We start from the raw sequence: 26,174 nt of genomic DNA, 5'->3' as shown, positions 1-26,174 counted from the left end.
CCGAATTTTAGCCATCCTGACTTTGATTGCATTGGTCCTTAATATTCCCTCCTTCCTCAGGGCCTTTGCACATGCTCTTTTCTCTTCCTAGAATGCTTTCCCTACCCCCAAATCCCAGTTAAATCTCATTCTCCCTCAGTAATTAACTTAAATATCATTTACTCCCTGTTAAATATCTAATAGCTTCATGGGTTAAATTTATCATATTCTTTCAAATATAATAAATATTTGAAAGAAAATATGGGAGAGCCTGGGTGCTAGCCAGATCGATATGGGTTCAGTATTTAAGATGAGAATGATTTAAAGTCCACAGCAATTCAATGACTTGCCTGACCAGGGTCATAGAGCTACTTGGTGGCAACATCAGGACTAAAACCCACACCTCTTGATTCCTGCCCTCCACTTGTACCACATTAATCCCTTATAGATGTCTCAGCTGAAGTTTGCTGCAGTGGCATCCTCATCTCCCTTGCTCTCCCCAAAACATTCTAACCTGTTAACTGCCATATATGCCAGTAATGCTTAGTAACAGTTTCAGGAGCATGACCCTGGAAATTCTGGATGCAGACTGTCTTCCTGTTTAAGACTCTAGTAAATGTGTTCAGTGCTGTTGGCTCTTAAACTCCAAGTGAGAAGGTCCCCTGGCTCCTCCATAGTCAACTCATAGAACATATAGTTTATTGATGTGTTTCCAGTAATAAACTTTACACCTGTGTCTCATGGGTAGCACATACCATTCAGGCTAAATGTATGAGATTTTTCTTTGGTATTTTTCTCCTTTGTATGGGTTCAGACACTTGAAATTTATTACACACAAACTGACCTGGCAGTGCCCTGACCTTTAGAAAGAATGGTGGGAAATGGCTGCAATAGACATGTATTCACCTGTGGAAACAGAACAAGTAGAGATGAACATTAACCCGTCTGCATCCAATGTTGTTGGCCCAAAATGATTATAGTAAATTAAAGAAAACAGCAAACAATCAGAATTTAAAAAATCAGGAGGGAAATTCAGAGTGGTACACTTGGAGAGAAAAAGCAGATTTTGCCGATACAAGGCCAGGAGAGAAACTGGTTGTATTTCAGGATAGCGGGGCCTTGGGAGTAGAATAGGAAATAAGTTTAAACATAACTGAGCCTTGCAGATTGCCCTGGAAGGAACCGGGCCTGATTCAAAATCGGGAAACGTGCAGAAGGGTGACGTCCAAGGTCTCTAGGAGCAGAGTTCCATAAAATTCACTTAACTTTTTTTACTCAATGAAAATTAAAAAACAGTTAATGAGAGTGATCATTCTGATCACTGGAATTCAGCCATGAAAGAGTTTAATGACCTGAGGCTGGGGCTGCCGTGTCTGTTCTGCAGAAATTTCTCCTAAATTTTATAGAGGCTGAACAGAGCTTTCAGGATCCAGGGTAACTGGGACAAAGTAGAAGAGAGCTTTGGAAGGCAGGAAGGAGGAAGCAAATATTAAAGTTTGGTTACAGCAGGAGGTAAAAAGAAGGAAGCCTGCTGTTATGGGCTGAATGTTTGCATTCCCTCCCTAACCAAATTCATATGTTGAAGCCCTAAGCCCCAGTGCTGTGGTTTTGGAGGTGGAGCCTTTGGTGGTACAGTCAGCATTCATGCCTGTAGTTTCCACAGTCATAGATTCAACCAAACATGGATCAAAAATATTAAAAAAAAAAAAAAAAACTCCAGAAATTTCCAAAAAGCAAAACTTGAATTTGCCATGCACCAGCAACTATTTACATAATGTTTATATTATACTAGGCATTATAAGTAATCTAGAGATGATTTAAAGTTTTCAGGAATATGTATGTAGGTTATATACAAATACAATGCCATTTTATATAAGGGACTTGAGCATCCAAGGATTTTGGTATCCGAGGGGGGTCCTGGAAGCAATCCCCCATGGATACCGAGGGATGACTATAACTGGGCTTAGATGAGGTCATGAGGGTGGGGCCCTTATAATGGGATTAGTGCCCTCAGAAGTAGAGACCAGAGAGCTAGCTCTCTCTCTGCCATGTGCACACATGGCAAGAAAATGTGTCTGCAAGCCAGGAAGAGACCTCTCACCAGGAACTGAACCAGCCAGCGCCTCAGTATTGGATTTACAGCCTCCAGAGCTGTGAGGATAGATTTCTGTTGTTTACAACACCCAGTTATGGTAATATGTTATAACAGCCTGAGCAGCCTAACACACCTGCCAAGATGGGGGCTCAGTAAAGGTGGTTTGCTTGAATGACTGGGTCAGTGACAGTGGGTGAATGCAGTTCACACAGGCTGATAGACCAACTGTGAACATCTCTTCCCAACTCCATCATCTCTTAGTGATGCCACATTGGCAGCTTGAAATCAGCCAAGGTAGGAGTGTTTACACCATGGGACTAGGCGGAGACCACAAATCAGGGTTTCCCCCCAGGAGAGCTAGCTGTGTAACGTTTACCAGCACACTCCTGAATAAGTTAGATGAAAGCCTTGTGAGAACATGGTTCCCTGGGGTTCTCACACTCACAGTACACCTTAACATTTGTTGTTGCTGTTGTTTCTGCTTTAATTACTAATACACAGTGGCACTCTTCAGTTATCTTTTACTACCCATCCAGAGTGATTCAGCATTTGTAGACTCTCCTGGCAAACTAACCATCATTTAAAGCATTGTTTCTATGGGAAAATAGTTCCAAGTTGCAAGTTACTGACTTTGAAATAAACTTTTGCGAAAGAACCCATCTGTGAGTTGGGGACTTTCAATTCTGGGTCCTCAGGGGGAAGTTAGAGAACAGAAAGAATCATGTCTATTTAAAAAATACAGGTTGCAAAACATATCCTAAGTGAAAAGACAAAAGGAATAGAATTATAGAACTTGGAGGAGAAAAAGATGAGCAATTTAATTACAGGGGTGGGTGCCAGCTGTTTGTTTTTCCACTGTGAGCATCAGGGATTTGGTTAGACAAAGGGGAGAATAACCTTTGTGGTATTTTTCTGGGATGTATGGTTTGTGGATTTTATTTCAAACATTTCCAAACTTACTTTCCACAGTCAGGGGTAATTTACATATGATCCATTTTGAAGACCAAGAAATGGTTAAGACAAGCTTACTTGTCTGCTTCAAGATGCCTGTGACCTTTATGATCCTAAGTCTGGCATAATTTCAAAATTTCAAAATTTTGAGACACATAACTCAACAAATCTCCTTCATAATATATCTTAGAATAACTAGACCCAAAATTTATCATTTTTTTATCCAAAAAAATTAATATCAAAAATTAAACTATCTCATATTAGTATTAAACCTTAAATCAAGCATTCGAAGTCAACTTTTTGATCATTTAATGGGGGAAAAGATGTTATTTGGGGCTTGTGAAGTAAGCATTATCTTAATTATTCATTCAGAAGGGATGGGAATATTACTTTCCTAAATGAAATTGCAGTACTCTGATTTGGCATTTCCTTAAAAAGATCTGAAACAATGAAATAACAGCTGTAATTCTGCCAGTTGGAACCTTAAATGGCTCACAGCACTCCCAGGCCCCGCTTTGACAGTTGGGTTACAATGTGGTTTCAGAGCAACGCTTTTAAGCGTGGTATATCCCTTCCTCCAATACTGGCATGAATCCTTAAAGCTTCTTAACGATGGATGACTCTGAAATACACCAAAAGTATTCTCTATGGCATATTTTTTATTTGTTTATCCAAATTCCCTAGCTTTCCAAATTTCCCTTTATGATCTGCCTTGGAAGGATTGTCGCCAGTTTATTTGAGAAAAGCGTTAAGTTCTCACCCAGACAGGACCGCCCAGCAGCCCCACCGAGCGCACTATCCTCCTCCGTTCCAGCTCCCAGCACCTCAGACTCTTGTGTCCCTAAGCATCGCCTCTTACACGTGCTGATTCTCAAGACCCTCTGAGTCGGACCCTCTGAGCTAAAATCTGGGGCTGGGCCTGAGCACCAGCATTTTAACAGACTCCCAGGCCTGTTGAGAAGTGCTGTCAGGGACTCAGTTCTGCCCTCTCTCTGGGAGCAGAATACCTGGGGAGACCTGGCCCAAGGGAGCTTAGGATCTCACCGGCGATGCGCTGCATCTGTGGCTCAGGTGCCTGTGGTCTCCTTGGCTTTACCTGCTTCCTCAGCCTCTGCTGCTCAGAACCCCCACCCCTCCCAGGCCCAGGTGCTGCGCTCCTCAGTCTTGAGTTTCAAGGGCCCGGTACGTTTTTTCTCTCCCTGTGCATCCTCCCTGTCTGCTCGCCTCTGGCTTGGTCAAACCCTCCAGCCTTGATCTCTAGCCTTCCTCCCTCCCTCTCTCCAGGCCCCAGGTCTACCTCTTCTCTCCTGCTTGGCCCAAACCTGTTCCAAGATGCTGACCCCTGCATCCTCTGGTAGAACCTCTCTGCTGGCAAAACACACCCCTTGGTGTCTTTGCTCTGGGTGGCCTGCCTGCCTGCTGTCCCCGAATGCTCCCCGCCCCACCAGCTGCTAGACGCTGTCACATCAGCCAGTCCTAGTAATGTCCGTCTGTCCCACTAGGATCTGAACTACTGAGGGTAAGGATCACCTCTGTCTCCTTCACTGTTTTCCCAGCAGTAGTAGGAGCCTAGTGAGTCTTGTGTGAATAACTGATACTGTTAAAAAAAAAAAAAAAAGCGTGTAAATTTCACCTGAGAGCACGATGCTCACATTGCAGACTCTCTGGCCCCTAAGTTTGTCTGAACGCTGCACCCTCAGCTAGAAAGTGGCTTGTCTTCATCTTCACCTTTACATAGCGACCCGCCTCTGGCTCTTTGGGCCCCGACTTCAATGTCTTTTCACTTGGGAAGTCTTCCTGGAGCCCTGGAGACAGGTCTGGTACCCCTGTTGTTCCAAGTGCCCCTTATATAAACCTGATCCTGTACTGAGCACACTGCCTTCTGATGATGTCTGTTAGCCTAAATTCTCCTCTAGATCAAGAGCACCTTGAGAACAAGGATTGTAACCTCAGCACCCGGCATAGTGCCGGGCATGCAGCTGGTGATCAGTTCCACTCTCTTTGCTGAGAGAGTGGAAAAGGCAGCTCAGGATCCTCTGGGCAGTAAGAGGGGGGTTCTTCTCACATAACCTACCAAGTAAACCACCATAACTCTCACCACACGTGTTCAAAGTGTCAGTGTGTCTCCCCTACACCTGCCACTGGACGTGAAGCTGAATCTGGCCTCTGTGCCCCTACACCGAATTACATCTCAGAGACAGAGTTCTGGGTGAAGTAGAAAAGAATAGCTTTATTGCTTTGCCAGGCAAAGGGGGCCACAGCGGGCTAATGCCCTCAGAACAGTGTGCCCCAACCCAGGGGGGTTTGTGAGGAGTTTCACAGTCAAGGGGCGAGGTTGCTGAGAAGGACGAGGGTGCACGCAGGGTCCGCATTCCTTCAGTCCAGAGATCATCTGGTGTCAGGTGATGATGGGCGAGCTGTGACCTTCTCTGGAATGAAGAGAGCACCATCAGGTAGTTACATCTTCCATTTGGTGGGGGCCTTGATTCTGCAGAAGAGCGCAAAGATATTGTTATGTGTGTCCCCCGAGGGGGAATCAGGACCCTGCCCCAAGGCTGCACTATTGTTTCTTGACTGTTCCTCCCTGGTCTCTGCATCCCCTCCCGTCCCTGATCAGCAATTGTTTGCACCTGCACTTTGGAACCCAAGGAAGGGGACACAGAAAGGCTTCTGTGCCCAGGAGCCCCACAGGGTCCTGCTCAGTTTGACAGAAGACTCTTTAAGGGCGTTGACGCATTTGCTGCACCTTTACATCCTGGTGAGTCGTGCAGTGACTAGCGTGGATTAAGTGTCTGTTTAATCCTGTGTTTCCCGGCGAAGACACTCTAGGCATTTTGAGCAGGACAATTCTTAATTGTGTGAGACAGTCCCACATGTCACAAGACACTCAGCAGGCTTCACCCCCACCCACCAAATGCCAGTAGTACCCTCCATGTATGCACGCACACACACACATGCACACGCACGCGCACACACACACACTTGCAAAAGCCCTTGGGTGGGGGTCCAGGAGGAGAACAGTACTGCCCACGGTTGAGAGCTTGTAGTTAGCTGACCTCTTCACCACAGCTCAGTGGGAAGCAGGACGTGGCAGCCTCTGCAGCAGTGCCAGGTGGAGTGTTGCACATGTGTGATCGTGTGAGGTGGGGGTCAGGGTGGCATCTGCGGCCCTCAGTAGAAAGTGGTAACCTGTCTTTGGAATATGACTAAGTAATCTTTTTTGGACGCTTATCATACATTCCAGGCACCAGGCTGAGTATCATCCATGGGTTCTTTAACCCTCACGACAACCTGAGGCCCCAGGTTCCAGAGAGGGAAGCTGAAGCTTAGAGAGTGTCAAGCCACTGACCAAGTTAACAGGGTTGGTTAGCCACAGGTGTCTGACTGCAGACCCGGAATCACCACACTGTGCTGCTGACTCTCTCTGTGCTAGGCTTCTTTAACAAGAACAGACTTCAAAATTCCCAGAGGAAAGAATCCTCTTAAAATCGGTCCTCTCCTATTCATTATAATGTAGAGCGGATGTTTCACAAAATACACTCTGTAATGTTAGTTTAGTGGATGTCAAGTCTTACGAGAGAAACGGGTTCCACGGGCAAAGAAGTTTGGGAAATGCTTTCAAGGGCATGTGCAGAAGGCAATGAAACAGTTAACTGTGAAGACCAAGCAGACCTTGCTAGCCCCCCAGCCTTTCACAGGGAGTCAGGAGGTGCTTTTAGAACATGGAGCAAACAATGGAGAAACTGTAGCAGGAGCTTATCTGCCAGGCAATGATTAAAAACTAATTAGCATTGATTAGGCCACAGGAAAAAACTGTTGAAGGGTGGGTGACCTTTCTTCTAATTTCTTAATAATAATAATAGGTACTATTTATTATGTGCTAATTACTTTAATTATCTTTTGTAATTCTCACTGTTATTACCTCTCTTTCACATATAAAATGCTGAGGCCTAGAGAAGCTGGCGAAGCGACTTCTAAGGCCGCATAACCAATTAAAGGCAGCACCAAATTTGAGCCCAGTTCCCTCTACCTTCATGTCTTGTGATTTTTGAAGACTAGACCCAAAGTCTCCCAGGACTTCATCAGGGTTTCACCAAGGGCTTTCCTGGGTGAACATCCATTGCAACTCCGATCTCTCAGAAGATGCCCATGAGTTCCTTGAATTAGTGGTTCATGTGATACTGTTGCAGGAAGGGGGACCCCTTCCAGGACCCGAGAGTGGGCTCTTGTCTAACACTAGGAAATGAATTGTCCAAGGAGACACATGTACCGACAAAGCAAGAGACTTTATTGGGAAGGGGCACCTGGGCAGAGAGCCGCAGGGTCAGGGAACCCCAGAGAGCTGCTCTGCCACATGGCTCGCGGCCTCAGGTTTTATGGTGATGGGGTTAGTATCCAGGTTGTCTCTGGCCAGTCATCTTGCTTGGCCCGTATTTGGTCTGACTCAGGGTCCTTCCTGATGGCGTGTGCATCGCTCAGCCAGGAGGGATTCCAGCGCGAAGGATTCTAAGAAGTTGGTCGTCTCCTCCCGGAGTTTTCCACAGCACCATGTTCCTTATCGGGACCTCCTGTGTGAGACAGCTCAGGGAAGCGGGTCTGGCCGAGGCGGGCGGTGTCGGTCAGCAGTTCCCTAACAATGCCACTGCCTTTATTCTCAGCATCTCTCTTCAACCGAAATTAGTTATTTGGTCTAAGTACTAAACGTGAAACTTTTTTCTGGTATGAGTTAACGTTTCTCAATTTAGCTACTACGTTTTAAGTTGACAGACCGCTATACTCTGTTACACTGCCTTTTTGGTTTTGGTAGCGTATCCGTGTTGATGAAACAATGTCCATCTGCATAGACGTTCCCTTCCTGGAGTCGGTCCACCCTCCAGGAACAGCCTTAGCGGCCACGACAAAGCTCACCGTCTACCCAGGTTAAATGGTTGGTGGTATTAGCCTCGGACTTCTCACCTTTCCATTTTCTCTTTCCTTTTCAAACAGATGTGGGTGCATTTTTTGAAGAGGGGATGTGGCTGCGGTATAACTTCCAGGCGCCCGGGTCCGGTGCTAAGGAATCGGGCAGCAGGTCGGAGAACTCCCTGGACCCGCAGAATGGGGCCCCGGACCTGGCCCGCGAGGAGATCTGCTTCAGCTTCAGCACCACCAAGGCACCCTGCATCCTCCTCTACGTCAGCTCTTTCACCACCGACTTCCTGGCAGTTCTCGTCAAACCCACCGGTAAGGATGAGGATACCTAGCCTTCTGCCCTTCAGTGTTGTAATATCGGAGACCATCTCCAAATATACACTAAGCCAGGAGTGTCAGTGCGACTGAAATAGGCATCCTATTCTAGAATATACAAATGGACTTACGATCTTTCAGAGCAATCGAAGCAGTTCTAAAGCATATAAACGTGCCAAACACTGAGTCCATTTCCTCTCTGAAAACTTGAGTTCTATGACACTTGAAGTTTTAAGATCTCTTTTTTACAAATAGAAATATTTAGGTTTATCAAGGAGCAAATCTCTCTCATTTCCCAGTGAGTCTGTACAGGTTGGAGACACGGAGGCTACCTCTCTCATGGTCTTGCTCTTTAATGATTGAAGCTCTGCAGCCTTTTTTTTTTTTTTTTTAAACATCTTTATTGGAGTGTAATTGCTTTACAATGGTGTGTTACTTTCTGCTTTATAACAAAGTGAATCAGCTATACGTATACATATATCCCCATATCTCCTCCCTCTTGCATCTCCCTCCCACCCTCCCTATCCCACCCCTCTAGGTGGTCACAAAGCACCGAGCTGATCTCCCTGTGCTATGTGGCTGCTTCCCACTAGCTATCTGTTTTACATTTGGTAGTGTACATATGTCCATGCCACTCTCTCACTTTGTCCCAGCTTACCCTTCCCCCTCCCCATATCCTCAAGTCCATTCTCTAGTAGGTCCTGCAGCCTTTTCTGACAGCTATTTCAGTGTCGTGGCATCTTAAAGATCAAGATTTTCTTCTGTAGGAACTAAAAATTATTATTATTAACCCAATTCAGCTTGAGTGTTAATAAAATAGTAAATTCTTAAACTTCTCTGGGCAATGCTCTGTCGGTTTAAAAGATAGGTGGGAAAAAAATGTTCCTTAGGATTTTTCCCTTTCAGAAATTATTTCTGAAGAAAGAAGCCGAAAATCAGACAAAGATTCAGCATGAAGATGTTCATCATAGTTTATACTGTTATTTATGAAAATAAGAATTGGAAAGGACCTAGGAGTTACATTTTAGGAAAATGGTTAGTAAAAGAGGGAATCACCATTTTATGGAATATCGTGTATCCATTAAGAATAATATTTATGAAGAGTAATTAATGACATGGAGAAAATTTTTATGTAATATTATATAAAACCAAGAAAAGGCATGATACAGCCTTGACTGTACGATATCAGTTTAGCTCTGTAAAAACGATGGACAGGAAAACAGCAGTACTGTGAGCGCAGAGTCTCGTTGTTTGTTTGCACAGTTGACTTGCCTCTGCTGGGTAATACTCTTCCACACATGTCAGATGCTCTCAGTGATCCTGTCCCTGTTCTCACCAGAAAAAAACAGTTCAATCAGGAAGTAGAAAAGTGTACACCCCTGCTCTCTGGAAGTTCACCTGTTAGGTTTCTTTCTCCTGCATCAGATTAAATAGCTGTTTAATCCATCGATGTTCTCCACCCTCATGTCCCAACCTCGCCTCAGTGGGCAGTGGGTTCTCACCTCTAGCTCATCAAGAATGTCAGGAACATGCCTCAGTAGATGCTGTATTGTCTGCTCCTCAAGCCACTGCCACGTTAAAATCTGGTCCCAATTCTATCCAGTAACTCACGCCCCCAAGCCTGCACCGGCCCCTGCGAGCACCCACGCGTGTGTCTATGGGCCTTTGTCATGCGCAGGGGGTTTGACTAGTCGTTTCCATATTAATGGCTACCGTGTAAGGCTGCCCGAAGCTGTGCTAAGTGTTTCACATGCATTAGTTCCCAAGAGCACACACTCTATAAGGCAGAGTCCATTCTTACCCTCTTCCTGCAGGTGGTAGACTGGAGTGCAGAGAGATTGGGTGATTTGCACACTCAGCTGGTGGTGGCACAGCTGGGGTTCCTGAACCCAGGTGTCTGATGCTGGACCCAGAGTTCTCCACTGCCCTGCTTAGAGACCTCTAGAATACTCGGTGCATTTGCAAAGCATGGACAGTCAGTTTCTCTCTAATTATTGCAAGGCCGTCCTCAATTGCTAATGAAAATTCGGCTTTTTCGTACTCCAAATACTGCATTTTTTATGAATTGAGATTTAAAGCTAGAAAAATTTGAGGAACTCATTGAGGGAAAAGAAATCCATAAGGACTAAGCCAAAATGTCATTAAAATAAAATAAAAAGTTCTAACTAAATGCCATGGCATCTCTTAAACCTAACATATCGGAAGCTGTATTGTCCTCACGGCTCCCAGAACCAGGCCCCTCTTCTTCTGACAGTGCTACCGCTTCTCAGACACCAGAACTCACAGCCTGGCCTCATTCATGAGCACTCCGTCCTTCCGCCTCTTGCGGGCCATCCAGCCTGACAAGTCCTGTGCATCCTGTTCTCACCGTGTCCCTCCAGAGTATCCCTTCCTTTGCTTCCCCACTGCTACTCTCCTGGCAAGTGTCTTCTGATTCAGCGCTTCCCGACATTGCTGCTGGCGTGGCAAACATAGAATGTTATCTTTGAATGGCACCTGGGCAGATGCATGAGGTTGTGTTTGGGAGGCCCCCAGCCCAGGGACTCCAGCAGGCCTTACCTCCACAGACCTGCCAAGGCCTGAGGGTAGCCGGGCTCCTGGCACCCCGTGACCCCACCGTGGGGTACCAGTGCACCTCAGCACGTCCCTGGGATGCTCTGTCCCGACCGTCTCTCTGCTTCCAGTCACGCTAACCTTGCCCAGCCCAGCCAGAGTAGGTCTTCCTTCACACACAGTGTCCCTGTCATACAGCCAGGAGGGCCTCCTTCCCCAGGATCAGGAGGACAGATCCCGAGTCCCAGCAGCTTCCAATCAGGACCCACCAGCCTCTTGAGTGAGCGCTCGGAGTGCAGAACCAGTAAGTCTGGGTTTGAATTCTGCTTCTCTGTTTGCAGATTGTGGGATCTTGGGCAGCCGTGAGCCACTCGGAGCCTCTGTCTCATCATCTGTTACATAGTTCTCCCTCAGAGCAGTGCTGTGGAAGTCAAATGAGTTAGTAAGCGTAACACACGACACACACGCACACGCACGCACACGCGCGCACACACGCACGCACACACACACCCCCACACACACACACAAGCACGCACACGCACACACGCGCGCACACACACACCCTCACACACGCACACACACGCACGCACGCACACACGCACGCACACACACACCCTCACACACACACGCACGCACGCGCGCGCGCGCACACACGCACACGCGCACACACGCACGCGCACACGCACGCACACACGCACGCGCACGCACACACGCACGCGCACGCACGCACACTGTATGTGTGTGTGTTAGCGGTTATTATTATCCAGAGCCCATGATTTAATCTACGTTTTGCCGCATATTGAGGCCACGCCTCCCTTCTCTCCCTTCTCCAGGAACTCTTCACTCCTCACACACCCCAAGGACATCTGCCCTGCTGCCTGCTGTGCTCCCTTATCTGGAAAAGCTCCATCTTCCTCTGTAGCTTAATACCTGCCTTTCATTCTAGACCCAGATCAAGTCTCACGTCCTTTCAATGACTTCTCCTTACTTTAAACTCCTATTACACTTATTTTCAATGTCATTTGTTTGGCTTTTAGTACACTGTATTGTTACCCATCTTTGTTATAAATATGCCGTGTCTTCCCACTGAGATGAAAGGCCCCCCGTACTACATCTGCGTACAATAGGTGCTCTGTAATTGTTTGCTGATGGTAATGATGATGACCGTAGAGAATAAATCTGTTAAGCACATTATTTGCTGCAGCCAATAATTGTCCCTTGTAACTGCTTTAATTCACCCGGGAGATGAACATGAGATGCAAGAAGTGAAGTATCACTCCATCTTAATAATATTTTATTTTAATGAACAAATATTAATATTCTCCTTCCCATCATTTAGTGGTTTTCTTGTGCTGTTGTTTGAAAGGAATAAATATTTAAATTTTATTATTCAAGAATATTGCCATTACTGTTTATAGACGTTCACTATATATAAATTTTAAGGTCCAACTTATCTTTTTCCTCAAAGCAAATCATTTCCATTACCATTAAGTGAAGCAGTTAGAGAAGTTTTACATCATATTTACAAAGTCCAAGAAATCCAGGAAAGAGAAAAAATAACGAAAACAACTTAATACTGATTTTAATGAGCTGGAGAACGTAAAGGGGCCAATGACGAAGAGACAGTAAGGAGAAAAATGTCCAGGGTTTTGTGGGGCTTTTTTGGCATAATTACCAGTTCCTCCAACTCCCAGCCTCAAAGGCAGAGCCCTCTCTTACTTCTCTTTGCATCCCCAGATCGAGGCACGGCCTGGCCCATACCATACAGGGGCTGGGGATGGATGTCTGTATTAGAAGTGGACTCCACACTTATAGCCAGCCAGGCAGTCCACTTCTAGACCTTGAAACCTTGGGTTCAACAGGGGCACTAAACAAGTATGTTCTAAAGAAATTAAGTTTTAAATGATGAATGAATACAGCTGTGTATTTAAGAAAACTGGCTGGGATCATACAAGGTCAGAGCACCAGAAGTAAAGTGGAGAATAAAAACTCAAGACAATTGACTTGTTTTTTCTACCTGTAGCCAAACAACTGCCTAATCATCTCCTTCACTGCCAAACAATAGATTGTTTTTAATGCTATTAGAATAAAGAAAAAATAGGGTAAATCACTGAGGAGTGGGGAGAGAAGTAGCTCAGGAAACGGGAGCAACATATTCAAAGGTCCTGAGGCAGGAAGAATTGTATTTCCTAGGGAATAAGAGAAGTCCTAGGTAGCTTGAATGTAAAAAGTAAGAGGGTAAATGGCATGTTTTAAAATAAAGTAACTGACAAGCTGTGATCAGACAAGACATCATAAGCTATGTTAAGAATGTATGTCTTTATCTTCTAAGCAGCTGGAAAGTTTGAAGAGTTTTAAGTGAACCAGACAACCAGTCAGTTACGCATCTTGAAAAGACTTCACTGCTAAGAAAACATGGGAAGGAAGAAAGCACAGAAGCAAGGAAACCATCATCCATTCACTAAACGAGTAGTTATCCAGCACCTACCATGTATCGGGCGTTGTTCTAGACGTTGGGAACTAAGTCATAAAGAACATAAACAAAAATTCTTACTCTCATGGAGTTTACATTTTAGCAGAAGACAGCAGTAAACATACTAAGTACAGTATGTAGTATGTTGTATAGTAAGAACTCTCATGGGGAAGAAAATAAGGCAGAAAAGGGAGAGCCTGGCCGAGGGAAAGGAGTGGGTAAATTCTGCTTCTAATAAGGAAGTCACAGAAATGATCACTGAGAAGACAATATTTGAGCAGGACCTAAAGGGAGTGAGGGGTCAGCCATGCAGATAACTGGGGAATGAGCATCCTAGGCAGAAGACCCAGCAGGTGCCAAGGGCCTGAGGCAGGAACATGCTGGCATCTGGGGAGACAACAAAGAGGCCAGTGTGTTCAGGTGAGGCGTGAGAAAGGAGGAGAATAATGAGAGGTTATGTCAGAGATATGGGGGGAGACCACAGAGGGCCTGGTGAGCCGTTATGGAGATGTCGATTTTTACTCTGAGTGAGACAGGAGGCCATGGGAGGGTTCTGAGCAGAGGACCGCTCTGACTGCCTCGTGGAGAGACCAGGTATGTGAGGGGCAGAGGCCAGGCTGGGCTGAGGGAGCGTGGCGGAAGGGCAGTAGTTAGAATGGAGGGTAGTACAGTAATCAAAAGACGAGGGTGGCTTGGTCCAGGAATAGAAATGGAGGTGATGAGAGCAGTAAGATTCAGGGTGTGTTTTAAAGACTGAGCCAAGAAGCTTTGCTGATAGATCATACGTGTATTATAGGAGCAAGAGGGGAGTCAGGGCTTTTAGGCAGGAATAGCTGGAAGGATAAAGTGGCCGTTAACTGAAATGTGGGAATTGTGATGGAATAGTTTTTGGAGGGGAAGATCAAGAGTCTGGTTTCACGTATGTTGTGTCTGAGGTCCCAGTGCGACACCTCCATTAATGGATTAGTAGTAAGAGAGCATGGAAAGAGGGGACTCGCCTGAGAGTGAAATGGGGTCAAGGGTGATCACATTTAAAGGAGGGACTGATTTGGATCACGTGATCCAGGCAGAAGCCAATGCAGGTGAAGCCCAGGTGGTGGCCGTCAGGTCACTGATAGGGTGTGGCCTGCACAGAGGCCGTGAGTCAGGCCAGGAGCTCTGCGTGCAGGGGCAGGCTCCTATGGGAGCAATACCAGGGCATTCTAGGTGCCAGTGGAGGCCCTGTGGTTGTGGAGATGGGGGAGAGTGGGTGAACTTAGACCCATTTAGGAGACGAAAGTCAACAGTGCTTGGTTGAAACGCTATAAAGCAAAGGAATCGAGGATCAAGTGCCAAGAGAAAACTCAAGTAGTGAAGCCTTGCCAGAGTTGTTCAGAAAGGAGAAATAGGAAATGCAAGTAACTCATGACTGTTCTTTCAATTCCAGGAACGTAGTTCAATATTTTAAATGGCGCATGTAACGCAAAATAAGGAAGGGCAGCATTCAGAAGCTGTTGCATATATTTACGTACACGTGAGGACGTGAGAATTACCTACGAGGAGATATTGCCAGATATTTAGAGTAGTTTACCTTACCTCTGGACGGTGGCGTTTCCAGTGACTTTCTTTCTCTTTTCTGTTCACTTTTTAAGTTTTAATTATGATGTTTTATTTCACAACTTAGAATATCAGTTTTGTTCCTCTGGAAGGAAAATGAAAAAGGCGACAAAGAATCTTTAGGTGATTTACAGTTGGCCAAACTCTTGCTAAATTACTGGCTCCATTTTTAAGCTCTGAGATGTCAAAAGCTATTAACACGAAGATTCCAATTTGAGTAAAAAATGAGATAAAAAGTCGATGGCTTTAAAAATCATAACTAAGAAATAAAAGCTACGTTTGCTGTGCAGATTAATTAAAAGCAGGATATAGAATATTATATTAATCTTTTTGAATATTGCTTGTCATTATTGGGAAGAAACAAGAAAGAGAAAAAAGAATAATTTGTTGAGGCAAAGTGAACGACAACTGAGAGGCGATGAGGACCCATCTTTTTGCCTTTGGTTTGCATTTGGATTGATGAGGTCTCTAACCTAGAATAAAAGCCACTGCTTTGTTTTCTTGGTCTCAGTGAAGCCTCCCAAAATCCCATGGGTTTGTCTTCTGTAAATTATGTTTATTCTTAATATTGTGTGTTCGTGGTTCTTTTACATGCTGAATGTCACACTTTGCCGATGGCATGAGGTCATCCCGGCATCCTGCACTTATTTTTTATTTCACAGAGTATTTTGTGGGGCCTGTAGGCGTCTCCATGGTCCTGTACCATGTATGTTCCCATTCTGCCATCCCAGGCTCAAGCCCGACTTGGGTTGTTTATACCATGTGCTGCTCCAGCTTGGAGATGACGGTCACCGATGGCTTGTTGTTGGTAGATTGTCAACATGCGCGTGCCTGGTGCCGTGAGCCTTTATGGATTCGTGTGCCTCTGAGCTAGTGACTCAGAATTCAGAACGGCGGTGACATTGATGGACGTTGAAGCCGAGTTTAATGGAATTAGCCTCCAGGGGTGGGGGAAGTGACATTAAAATGAAATCCAGAGTGGAGAAATGACTGAGTTTCTTTTCTTTTCTCTGTGTAGGAAGCTTACAGATCCGGTACAGCCTGGGTGGCACCAGGGAGCCATATAATATTGATGTGGACCACAGGAGCATGGCCAATGGGCAGCCCCACAGCGTTAATGTCACCCGTCACGAGAGGACCATTACTCTCAAGGTACACACGTGTTACTCATCAAGCGGATGTGATACAGGGTTGCAATCTCTGTCCTCTGTCATGCTGGGCTATTGGTTTTGTTTTGGGCGGTTAGGACAGGTGGAAGAGATGCTTCTGATACTTTCTTCTACAAATTTCTAACCTGTGAAGTAAAAAGATATCCAGTTCCGGGCCTCCCTGGTGGCACAGTGGTTGGGAGTCCGCCTGCCGATGCAGGGGACACGGGTTCGTGCCCCAGTCTGGGAGGACCCCGCATGCCGTGGAGCGGCTGGGCCCGTGAGCCATGGCCGCTGAGCCTGCGCGTCCGGAGCCTGTGCTCCGCTGCGGGAGAGGCCACAGCAGTGAGAGGCCAGCGTACTGCAAAAAAAAAAAAAAAAAAAAAAGATATCCAGTTCCTACAGGAAGGACAATGACAAAGTTGATGGAGAAGAGATTTCTTGGGAGAAGGTAGAATAAATGTTTACTCTGTACGTTCTTTGTAGCTTTCCTGCTTGTAGCCTTGCACATCTATCGGCCTACTGCTTTTATCCATTGCAGCATCTTTTCTCTCCATGGTCTCAGATGTCTGAAGCTTATCGCGTTTCCCAGCAAAGGTTATTTTGGTTTATCTGACCTACTTCCTTCACGACTCCAGTGCAATGTGAATAACTATTTTCTTTTCTTCTTGCATGCTTTGCCTTAAAAATCCTCAGTACACAAACCTTCCCCAGCATCTCAGACCCTGGTTGTAGGCTTTCCGTACACAAAGGGACGGTTTTATTGTGACGCTCAAACTTTATTTCAGGTTCATGGATTGTCCCTACCCCCACGACCGATTTTTACAATGAAGAGACCAGCCTGGGAGACACCATGAATAAAACATGGCATGAGGAGGTCTCCCTGGGAACTAAGGCAAAGATCAAGGCTGGAACTGTCACTGCATTCTCTAGCAGGGGTTCAAAATAGATACCTGTCAGAAGTGCAGCAGGGGGATGCTGTCTTGTCAGTCAAGTGGAATGTCATTTGCAGGGGTTCAGCAGCCTCTCCGACCTCATTCGGATTCGGATTCGGCTGGGAACTGTGGGAAGTTCAGGTTGCAAAGGAGAGGCACAAGCCCCGTCTCTTCGTGAGCACTGGCGGATGTCAAATTCATAACTTGATACGGAGTTTACACTTGGCCTTTAGCAGTAAATGCTAGAGAGCATTTTCAGGAGAGGCCTTTCCTCGGAAAATGACAATGTGCAGTTACAGCCTGTTGCACAATCAATCAAATGGGGCATATATAAGCTTCTCTCATAGTGATGGACAGTCGCTGAGTCTAGCGCAGTGCCTGTCACGTGTTAGGTGCTGCAAATTACTTATGGAGTAAACCACGCCCGTCTTCCACCATAACTCAAGTTTGATTCAGAAAAGCCAGCAAGTCCAGGATTAGTATGGTGGTTTATACCATTACAGGAAAGGGGTGGTTTTATACCATTTTATCAACGTTGTGTTTATTGGCTTTTGATTAGAGGCATTCTCTTGTTTTAAAGTGCGCCATCTGTCACCTCTCTAAAGAAAGTGATTGTCTTGCCATTTCACCATTGCAAAATAATATTAAAAGTTAAAAAGAGCTCAACAATCAGGTTGAAGGACAGTGTCAAGGAAGGGAGCTGTCTCAGCTGCGGAGTTTTGCAAGGTTAATCCTCGCTGTCTCCAAGAAAATGCGTTGTGTGTCGGGACCAAGCCCTGTGGGTTGAGGAACCCCATGCAAAGACGAGGGTGGGGTGAGTGGGAGAAGCGAGTCCAGGTGATAGGCTAAATAATTCCATTTCCTGGTGCATTTCCCCAAATGAGAGTCTGGAGTAAAGAAGGTCAAGATGGCCTCCCTTCTGCCAAATTCCACCAACTGGGGAATCTTTGGAAGGAAGCAGCAGCTCTTTAAGAGCAAATATTAGCTTAATCAGAGCTGCTGTCTGCTACAGTAAACGAGAGATTACCCTGAAGCAGGGGAGAGGGATGGGCTGTTTTAAGGACTTGGGGCTCTTGAGGAAAGGCTGAGAAATCCACGCAGTGGAGGAGCCAGAGGCCTGCAGAGTCCAGGGGACCAAAGTGGGGCTGGGGAGAACCGGCTTCTATTGCTCAGGGTTCTTCTGATCACAAAGGACAGAAAACCAGTTCAGAATTCATTTGTAGAGAAAATTCCTAGGGTAGGTTATAGAATTTAAGAAAGGGAAAACCAAAATTTTGAAAGAATGCAGGGGACCTGGAGGATTCAAACAAAGCCTAGGCCACGACCAAATGCCTCTCTCTCTCTCTCTCTCTCTCTCTCTCTCTCTCTCTCTCTCTCTCCCCCCCTCCCTCCCCTTCTCCCTCCTCTCCTTCCCTCCCTCCCTCCCTCCATCTTCTCTGCTTGCCCACCTGCCTCTGGACAATTCCTCTTGCAGCAGGCTTCATCTGCCACACATCATGGGACACAGGCACTGAAGTCGGCTCACATCTTCCCAGTTTTGCTGGGACCAGAAGCAAGGTCCTAGTTTCTCGGTTCTCATTTTAAAATCCGGAGAAGGTCTCTGATTGACCTGGCTGGGGTCACACACTCACCCTATTGTGAGGGGAGGGGAACAGTGACTGATAGCCCCTAATCAAACCTCATGATTAGAGTGGGGAATTGGGAAGAATCTTCCAAGGAACAGGACTACAGTTCCAGGAAAAGGAAACACGATGGGTACGAAAAACTTTGGCTGCACAGTGCTTTGAGGTAAAGGAGAAGATAGAAGTGGGAAGCATTGTAGAAGGCGCGGAACTAATTCGGCCATAGGAATTGTACCCAGGGTGTTGGAAAGCCCTGTCCCCCACCTCCTTCTGTCATACAATGAGATGCAATTGCACTGAGATTTCTGGACATGTTTAGAAAGCAGATGCCTCGACCCACTTGAATGCAGCCTGGAAAGACTTCGTGGTCTGGGGTGCACTGGTCTTTGTCAGCCCAGCCTCTCCAGTCCAGCCCAGATGGAAAACAAAGGTGGACATGGTGGAGGAAGAAAAGATATGGTGCCTGCTTGCAGACAAGCAGGTCGGGCCGATTCCCTGCTCCCATGACCTGCTTTCTTGCAGGCAGGGAAGACTGTAGAGTGTGGACGTAATTCCAAGGGCATCTTTAGAACTCCAAAAAAACACTCTAATTTTTTTTTCCTGGAAACAATCTACAAATCCATCTTGAGAACTTCTACAACCTCAAGAATATATAGAGAAAGATATAATAAAAGGTTAATCGTGATTATTTCTGTGTAAAGGGATTATAAATGGCTTCATTTCCTCTAGAGTTTTCTATATTTCCTCTTTTTTTTTTTGTTTTTAAGCAGAGGTCTTCTTAGAAGCCCATATGATTTAAATTTATTTATTTATTTATTTATTTATTTATGGCTGTGTTGGGTCTTCATTTCTGTGCAAGGGCTTTCTCTAGTTGTGGCAAGCGGGGGCCACTCTTCATCGCGGTGCGCGGGCCTCTCACTATCACGGCCTCTCTTGTTGCGGAGCTCAGGCTCCAGACGTGCAGGCTCAGTAATTGTGGCTCACAGGCCTAGTTGCTCCGCGGCATGTGGGATCTTCCCAGACCAGGGCTCGAACCTGTGTCCCCTGCATTGGCAGGCAGATTCTCAACCACTGCACCACCAGGGAAGCCCCTCGTTTTTTAATTATAAGTGTATGTTGCATTTTTATAATCGAACAAAAATGTAAAACACACATATATCCTCAACCCATTCTGATAGCCCCCAGTTACAATAAAATATAATGACAAATATATTTAAATAATTTCAAATTAAAATGTACTTCTCATCAAAGAACAAAAATGAGGCTAACTCAAAGATGAGTTTAAAAGTGCCATGGAGCGGCTCCCCTGGTGGCGCAGTGGTTGAGTCCGCCTGCCGATGCAGGGGACGTGGGTTCGTGCCCCGGTCCGGGAAGATCCCATGTGCCGCGGAGTGGCTGGGCCCGTGAGCCATGGCCGCTGAGCCTGCGCGTCCGGAGCCTGTGCTCCGCAACGAGAGAGGCCACAACAGTGAGAGGCCCGCGTACCGCAAAAAAAAAAAAAAAAAAAAAAGTGCCACAGAATGTCGACAGATGAATGGATGAAGAAGATGTGGCACATATATACAATGGAATATTACTCAGCCACAAAAAGGAACAAAATTGAGTTATTTGTAGTGTGGTGGATGGACCTAGAGTCTGTCATACAAAGCGAAGTAATTCAAAAAGAGAAAAACAAATACCATATGCTAACACATATATATGGAATCTAAAAAAATGGTACGATGAACCTAGTGGCAGGACAGGAATGAAGACGCAGACGTAGAGAATGGACTTGAGGACACGGAAGGTGATGGGAGGCTGGGATGTAGTGAGAGTGTAGCACTGACATCTACACACTACCAAATGTAAAGTAGATAGCTAGTGGGAAGCTGCTGCGTAGCACAGGGAGATCAGCTTGATGCTTTGTGACGACCTAGAGGGGTGGGATACGGAGGGAGGGAGGGAGGGAGGCTCAAGAGGGAGGGGATAGGGGGATATATATATACATACAGCTGATTCATGTTGTTGTACATCAGAAACTACAACATTGTAAAGCAATTATACTCCAATAAAGATGTAAAAAAAAGTGCTATGGAATGATGCCTTTGGAATTAAGGTAAAATTCTATACATTTATATATGTGCAAACATCATATAATTTAGATGATGTTTGTCAGTGTTTACAGCGTTTTTAAAAGCAGGTTTGCTTTCCTAGCTGGGTTTGGCTAAAGCTAACCTTAAATAAGTTTGCATTCCCTGAGCACACGCTGTCTGAAATGGTGCTGAGCACTTGAGGGAAACTGACCTTGGATGAAGCATTTGCTGCCAAAAGACAAAGTGCCCAATGTCCACACAGAGAATGAAGGACCGACTCAGAGTTCTCAGATGCCAGCGCAAACCAGAGCCCAGGACAACCCTCAAGTTGCATCGTTTATGGAAACTCACAGTTGCACCCGTGATAAAGCTGAAGGCTTAATGCCAAATGTAAAACAAACCCCGAGCGGGCAGAGAGCACCCGAAAAACACTGCCTGTGATTAAAAACTGCCAATTAGCATCATCTAAGAACTGAACATGACCATTACAAGGAATAATTTCAAAGCCTGTGTTACAAATCCTTTCTTCTTACTTTCCTTCCTGCCTGCCATCCCTGGCTTCACCCGTCCTCCTTTCCTTCCTTTCGTCCCAACCACATTGCACAGGGGATATAAGGTGGTTTACAGGGAGTACATAAAACGAAATTGAGAGTTAAAGTAAGTCATGAAAAGTAGGTCCCCAAGACAGTGGGGAAATGGAATACGGTTACCGGGGTCAGAAGGTCTCACCCACTTGCGTAAGTTTGGCTCGGAGCTTCTTGGTGCCCGGAATTGCACAACCCATAAGCATAAAATATACCAGCTCTTCCAGGGAAATGGAATTTTTCTTGCTCTGTCATTCTTCCCTTTTTTTATCTACCATGGATTCTGTTCACTGGCATGGCAAGCTGCCCATAGCACGATCCACTTGGCAACATCACATGCACGATGGTAGCTCACTTTTATTGGCGCTGTGGTCCAGGCACTGTGCTAGCACTTGACACACATTTTCTCATCGAGTCTTCACAATAGGCTTATGAGGAATGCAGCATTAGTATCCCCATTTTAGAGATGTGGAAACTGACACTCAGAGTGTGATGTAGCTCACTCAAAATTAGGAAGCAGTGAGTAGCAAAAGCCTAGATGAACCGAGGTCTACCACACTGAAGTTTACACATGCTCTTAACTGAATCACTTAGTAGAGAGATGTCTGGGAGGGTGACCATAAAATGTTGGAAATGGATACCTCTGGCCAGTTAGAAATTGAGTGATGTTGTTGAAGTTATAAAAGAGTTCAAAAATATGCAGAAGTACAGAGAATAATAAAACATACACCTATGGACCCACCATCCAAACTTTTAAAATTTTGGCATTTTGCTATATTTCTTCAGAGTTTTAAAAATGCAGTGATAGTTGAAGGCCCTTCCTCCTTGTTATATAGTGGGTACCGAGAGAGGTGGTACACAGGTTTCTGCAACAAATGTGTTTTTCACAAACCTTCTTGACGTAGCATTTCCTTGGGAAAGTCACGTATAACTTAAAAATGGGTTTCAGCCCAAACAGTTCTGCAGGCAGTGGGGTAGCACAGGGTGATGGGAGATGAAGGGGACAAGGGCTGAGGTGATACAACTTTCTGATATTCTCACCTGATCCAAGGATAAAATTAGCTTGAAAAATGAATTAAGTACATGTTCCTTGAATAACTATCAAATATTTAGGGGTTTTATGGAAGTTTTACAGTGGAGGGTTCAGGGATATAGTCTCTGGCACAGATACTCCTAATCCATTTTCTCTAAAAATCAAATGAACAGATGGTAAAGATGTATCATTTTGGCTTTCATGTAACTGGAGGGCCAGTTCCGTCTTTGCCAAGAAGAAGCTAACAGATTTCCTGCAAGTAAAATAAGGACTTTCTTAAATAATTCCAAGTCCTCAGAAACAAATGATGATCAGGTCCCCAAATTTTTATAGCACAGAGAGCATGACTTCAATTGTTTTCATCAGGAATTTTCAAAACAAATGTTCCTCAGACTCAGTGAATTACATCTCTTAAAATAAAGATGATAATTTCTTACCTGCTATTAATCAGAATTTCAACCAAATTGTATAACAGCAGTGGCATCCATTGCTAATTGAGCTGTATATTGAATATGAATCCTAAAAATGGTCAGAGGAAAGTGTTACCAACAATAGTAACATACGGTGAATGCTAAACGCCGGGAATATAGAAAAAGACTAGGGTAACACCAGTTGCTGTAACAACCCTAAAATGTCAGTGGCTAAACCCAATGAAAGTCTGCCTTATATCAGATGTATTTTTAAAGAGGAAAGTCCTGTGTTCTGTAGCAGTGATGAAATCATGCTGGGTAGACGCTCTGAGGACATCCTGCTGCCGCCCTTGGCCATGGGAGTAGTTCCTTGAATAGGCCAAATTCCTGTCCATTATTTGCATGGCTCTCCATGGCTCTCCTCTGAAATGAATGTTGGTGATAATGCATTCCTTGAAGCTGTGCAGCTTCCAGGGACCGTTTCCTGCAGGTGTCAATTACACTGAGGGTTGTCTTATACTCACAAGCCTTTGTAGACCAGACCTGCAGTTTCTTTGCCAATACAGTTCCTTCAGAAGCTGAGTTGGCTTCTGATCTATCTGCTTCCGGTCAGTTTCGTGTACCAGTAGATACGCCCTGCATTCTTCCCTAAATGTGACTCTTGGACCGACATAGTCATTTGCTTCCAAGGACCCTTGCCTCTCTCTCAAGGTCATGGCAGCTACCTTGAGGCCATCTGAGACAAGAGGCTTAGGTGGTTGTGGTGGGGTAAATACTCTTAATTTTAACCTCCCGCATGGTGCTGAGCCAGTTTGCTGAACTGAAAGTCTTCACGTGCCTTTGTTGGTCAAAGCTTTTTGCAGTTTTATTTCTTACTCTCTGGTATGAGGCTCTAAATTTTTGGACTTTTCTCTATTCCCTTTCACTGATGTTTGGAAACAGGCCACTTCTTTTCTGAACTCATCTCTTCCTTGACATAGGCAGCAGGAAACCCCTGATACCCTCCTGCAGTTTATGAAAAGGTATATTCATGTTTTTGAAATACCAAATTACATGATAGTCTCCTAAAAAAAAAATAACTGTATGTAATGGAGGGAAAACACTTTTTTAAAAAAGAAAAGCCCTATTGAGATTTGCGGAGGTCATAAAATTGCAACTTTTCTAAGTGAAAAAAGAAGTAAGCAGTCCAACTTTCAGGCCAGTGTTTGTGCCACATAAAGAGTTCCACATCAGTTTTCCTGGAAGCATGGACATAACCTCTGGTCCTTCCATCTGAGCATCCTTCTTTCCTGTGCTGGCATGCAGCCTGGCCTGAAATTAGAAGCTGAGGCTCAGATGAATTATTTAAAAATGTGGGCCTTTATTACCCTTGAACTCTCTGCCAATAACGAACTATACTAAAAAGTGTATAGCTGTAAACACAACTGAAAATTTTAATATCAGAGGTTGTTCAAGCCTTTATTTTCAAAAATAACACTGTTTGGAAGCATTAAGTCTTTTTAGGGATGTCAGAACAAATAAAGGAAGTTGACCTCACTAGTCTAAGGCCCTGCTCTGAGATTACATTTACTGTAGCATCTTCCCTTTGGCTAATTTAGTGTTTCTCTCCTCTGCAAGATGAGCTCACAGCCCTGGTTGTGCATTACCAGCACGCTTGGCAGAAGGGAGGCGATTGCGGGAATAGTGATGAGCCCTTTGATGTCTCTAATCCTTCCCTCCCGGGAGCACTCTGACCCATGCACTGGCTCTCGTTTGGGTTCTCAGCAAGTGTATTACTGCTTCTCTTCCTACATTCATGGAAGACCGACTCAGATGTTTACTTATACGGAGGGCATAGGTCAATGTTTTATTTGTTTCTCATATCATTACAATGGTTTAATTCCACAGAAGATACCTGGGAAGAGAAGAGACAGGAATGTGTCTATTGAAAACTTGCCCATTCATTTGGTCTGCACATGTGTCAGAGTTTGTTTTGTTTTGTTTTCAGTATTTCCATATATCCAGAGAAGCCTATTCACAATCGAGACACACATCACAAACCTCATGACCTCATTAGCTTTGTGTCATTTGGTTTTAGATTGGGTTTTGGGTCCTTGGCCCATGGTAGGGTATTTTAGCAAATTTTCCTTATTTATTTCTAAACAGAAAGTAGGACTGTTTGGTGAAGTGTCTCCAAAAAAGAAAAACAAGATACACAACCATCAGTGCCGAGGATTCCTCCCCCTGCCGCCGTGTGTTCAAACTGACCTGCAGCTGTAAACTGAGACCATCTGTGTACTTAGTGGTCTGGGCACCCACTATGTAAGGTCCCAGTTCCGAGGTGTGCAGTGGAGATGTGTGACAAAATGTTCTCAAGATGATTCTGGGATGTTCCATTAACAGTGCATTTTTAAAAGTATTAAAACCATATGATGATCACTAAGGATTTAACGCTATGCCATGTAATTGACATTAATCTCTTATCCTTGTCCGCCACTCAGCCCACGGCATGATGGGAAATTCCGAACAGCAACCATTCCTTAAGCCTGACTTGGGTAAAATCGGGGGGTCGTCAGTGCCATCCCATATGGCTGCTTATGAAGTGCGATTAAAATTAACTCAACTTCATTGAGTATACGTTGAGGAGAACAAATATATGCTGTGTCCCTATTACATGAAAGAAATCCAGGTAGACAATGATGAGTTGGTGGGGCAGGAGGAACGAACGAAATGTATCCTTTACCCTCAAGGAGCTTATATTCTGGGAGGAGAGAAAAACTGTATACACACTCGATATACATTTCTTCGGATAGTAGAAGCTCATTCCACCTAATTCTCCTCGGCAAGAGACTTAACAAGTTGGTCTCCCAATCAGCGTGTAAATAATAGACTGGGGATCTAGCAGAAGAGAGTATTATGAGTCTTGGCTGGTAATAAGGCCATAGCACATGAAGCAAGATTTCCCTTTGAGGATGGTCAGAGTCTAAACGGAGACCCCCATGGATTGGGATTGTTGTTACTAAGTTGTTACTAAGACATAAATTTTTAAACATCCTTATTGACAGATTCCTCCACTTCCTAACCCTTATGTTCTCTGGCAAGTTACTGAATGCTCTGTTTACGTATTTGGAGAATGGGAATAAGGCCACCTATTTTAATGGGGCGTGTGTGTGTGTGTTAAATGAAAATTTACATGAAAATATCTAGCATCTTCTATGGCCCAATAAATGCTACTATCCTTCCTTCCTTCCCAAGTCCCTTCTCTTTCTTAAAAGCAAAAAGTAAGAGAGCAGCTGTTAGGTCATTATCAGCAGGGCCTTCAGAACCAAGGTTCCTGTTCTATCCATTTGCAGTTCAACCCAGGGAGCAAGTCCTCAGAACCTTGCACGTTCACAGCGGGCAGCATGGCCAGTGGCTTCAGAAGCCACCGTCCAACAGAAGAGACCGTCAATCACACAGACATGAACCAGGGGCCAACTGAAGTGTGGACTCATGCTGAGGAAGCACAGAAAAGGGGG

The 26,174-nt window shown here is 45.0% G+C and overlaps 1 protein-coding gene across 2 annotated transcripts in view; it reads left to right on the top strand.

Moving 5' to 3' along the window:
* CNTNAP2 (contactin associated protein 2) overlaps positions 1-26,174 on the top strand; it is a 2,044,831-nt gene that overhangs the window by 1,869,118 nt on the left and 149,539 nt on the right. For both annotated transcript variants that reach the window (XM_027101624.1, XM_027101625.1), the window contains 2 exons: positions 8,012-8,248; positions 15,892-16,025. In XM_027101624.1, the coding sequence (XP_026957425.1) occupies positions 8,012-8,248; positions 15,892-16,025 (371 nt within the window). The remainder of the gene's footprint in view (positions 1-8,011; positions 8,249-15,891; positions 16,026-26,174) is intronic.

This window comes from Aethalodelphis obliquidens, unplaced genomic scaffold (assembly GCF_003676395.1).
Source record: "Aethalodelphis obliquidens isolate GAN/ISIS:26980383/991018 unplaced genomic scaffold, ASM367639v1 scaffold5, whole genome shotgun sequence".
Lineage (NCBI taxonomy): Eukaryota > Metazoa > Chordata > Mammalia > Artiodactyla > Delphinidae > Aethalodelphis > Aethalodelphis obliquidens.
Note: the sequence above shows the minus strand (reverse complement) of the source record. Positions and strands in the feature narration are given on the sequence as shown.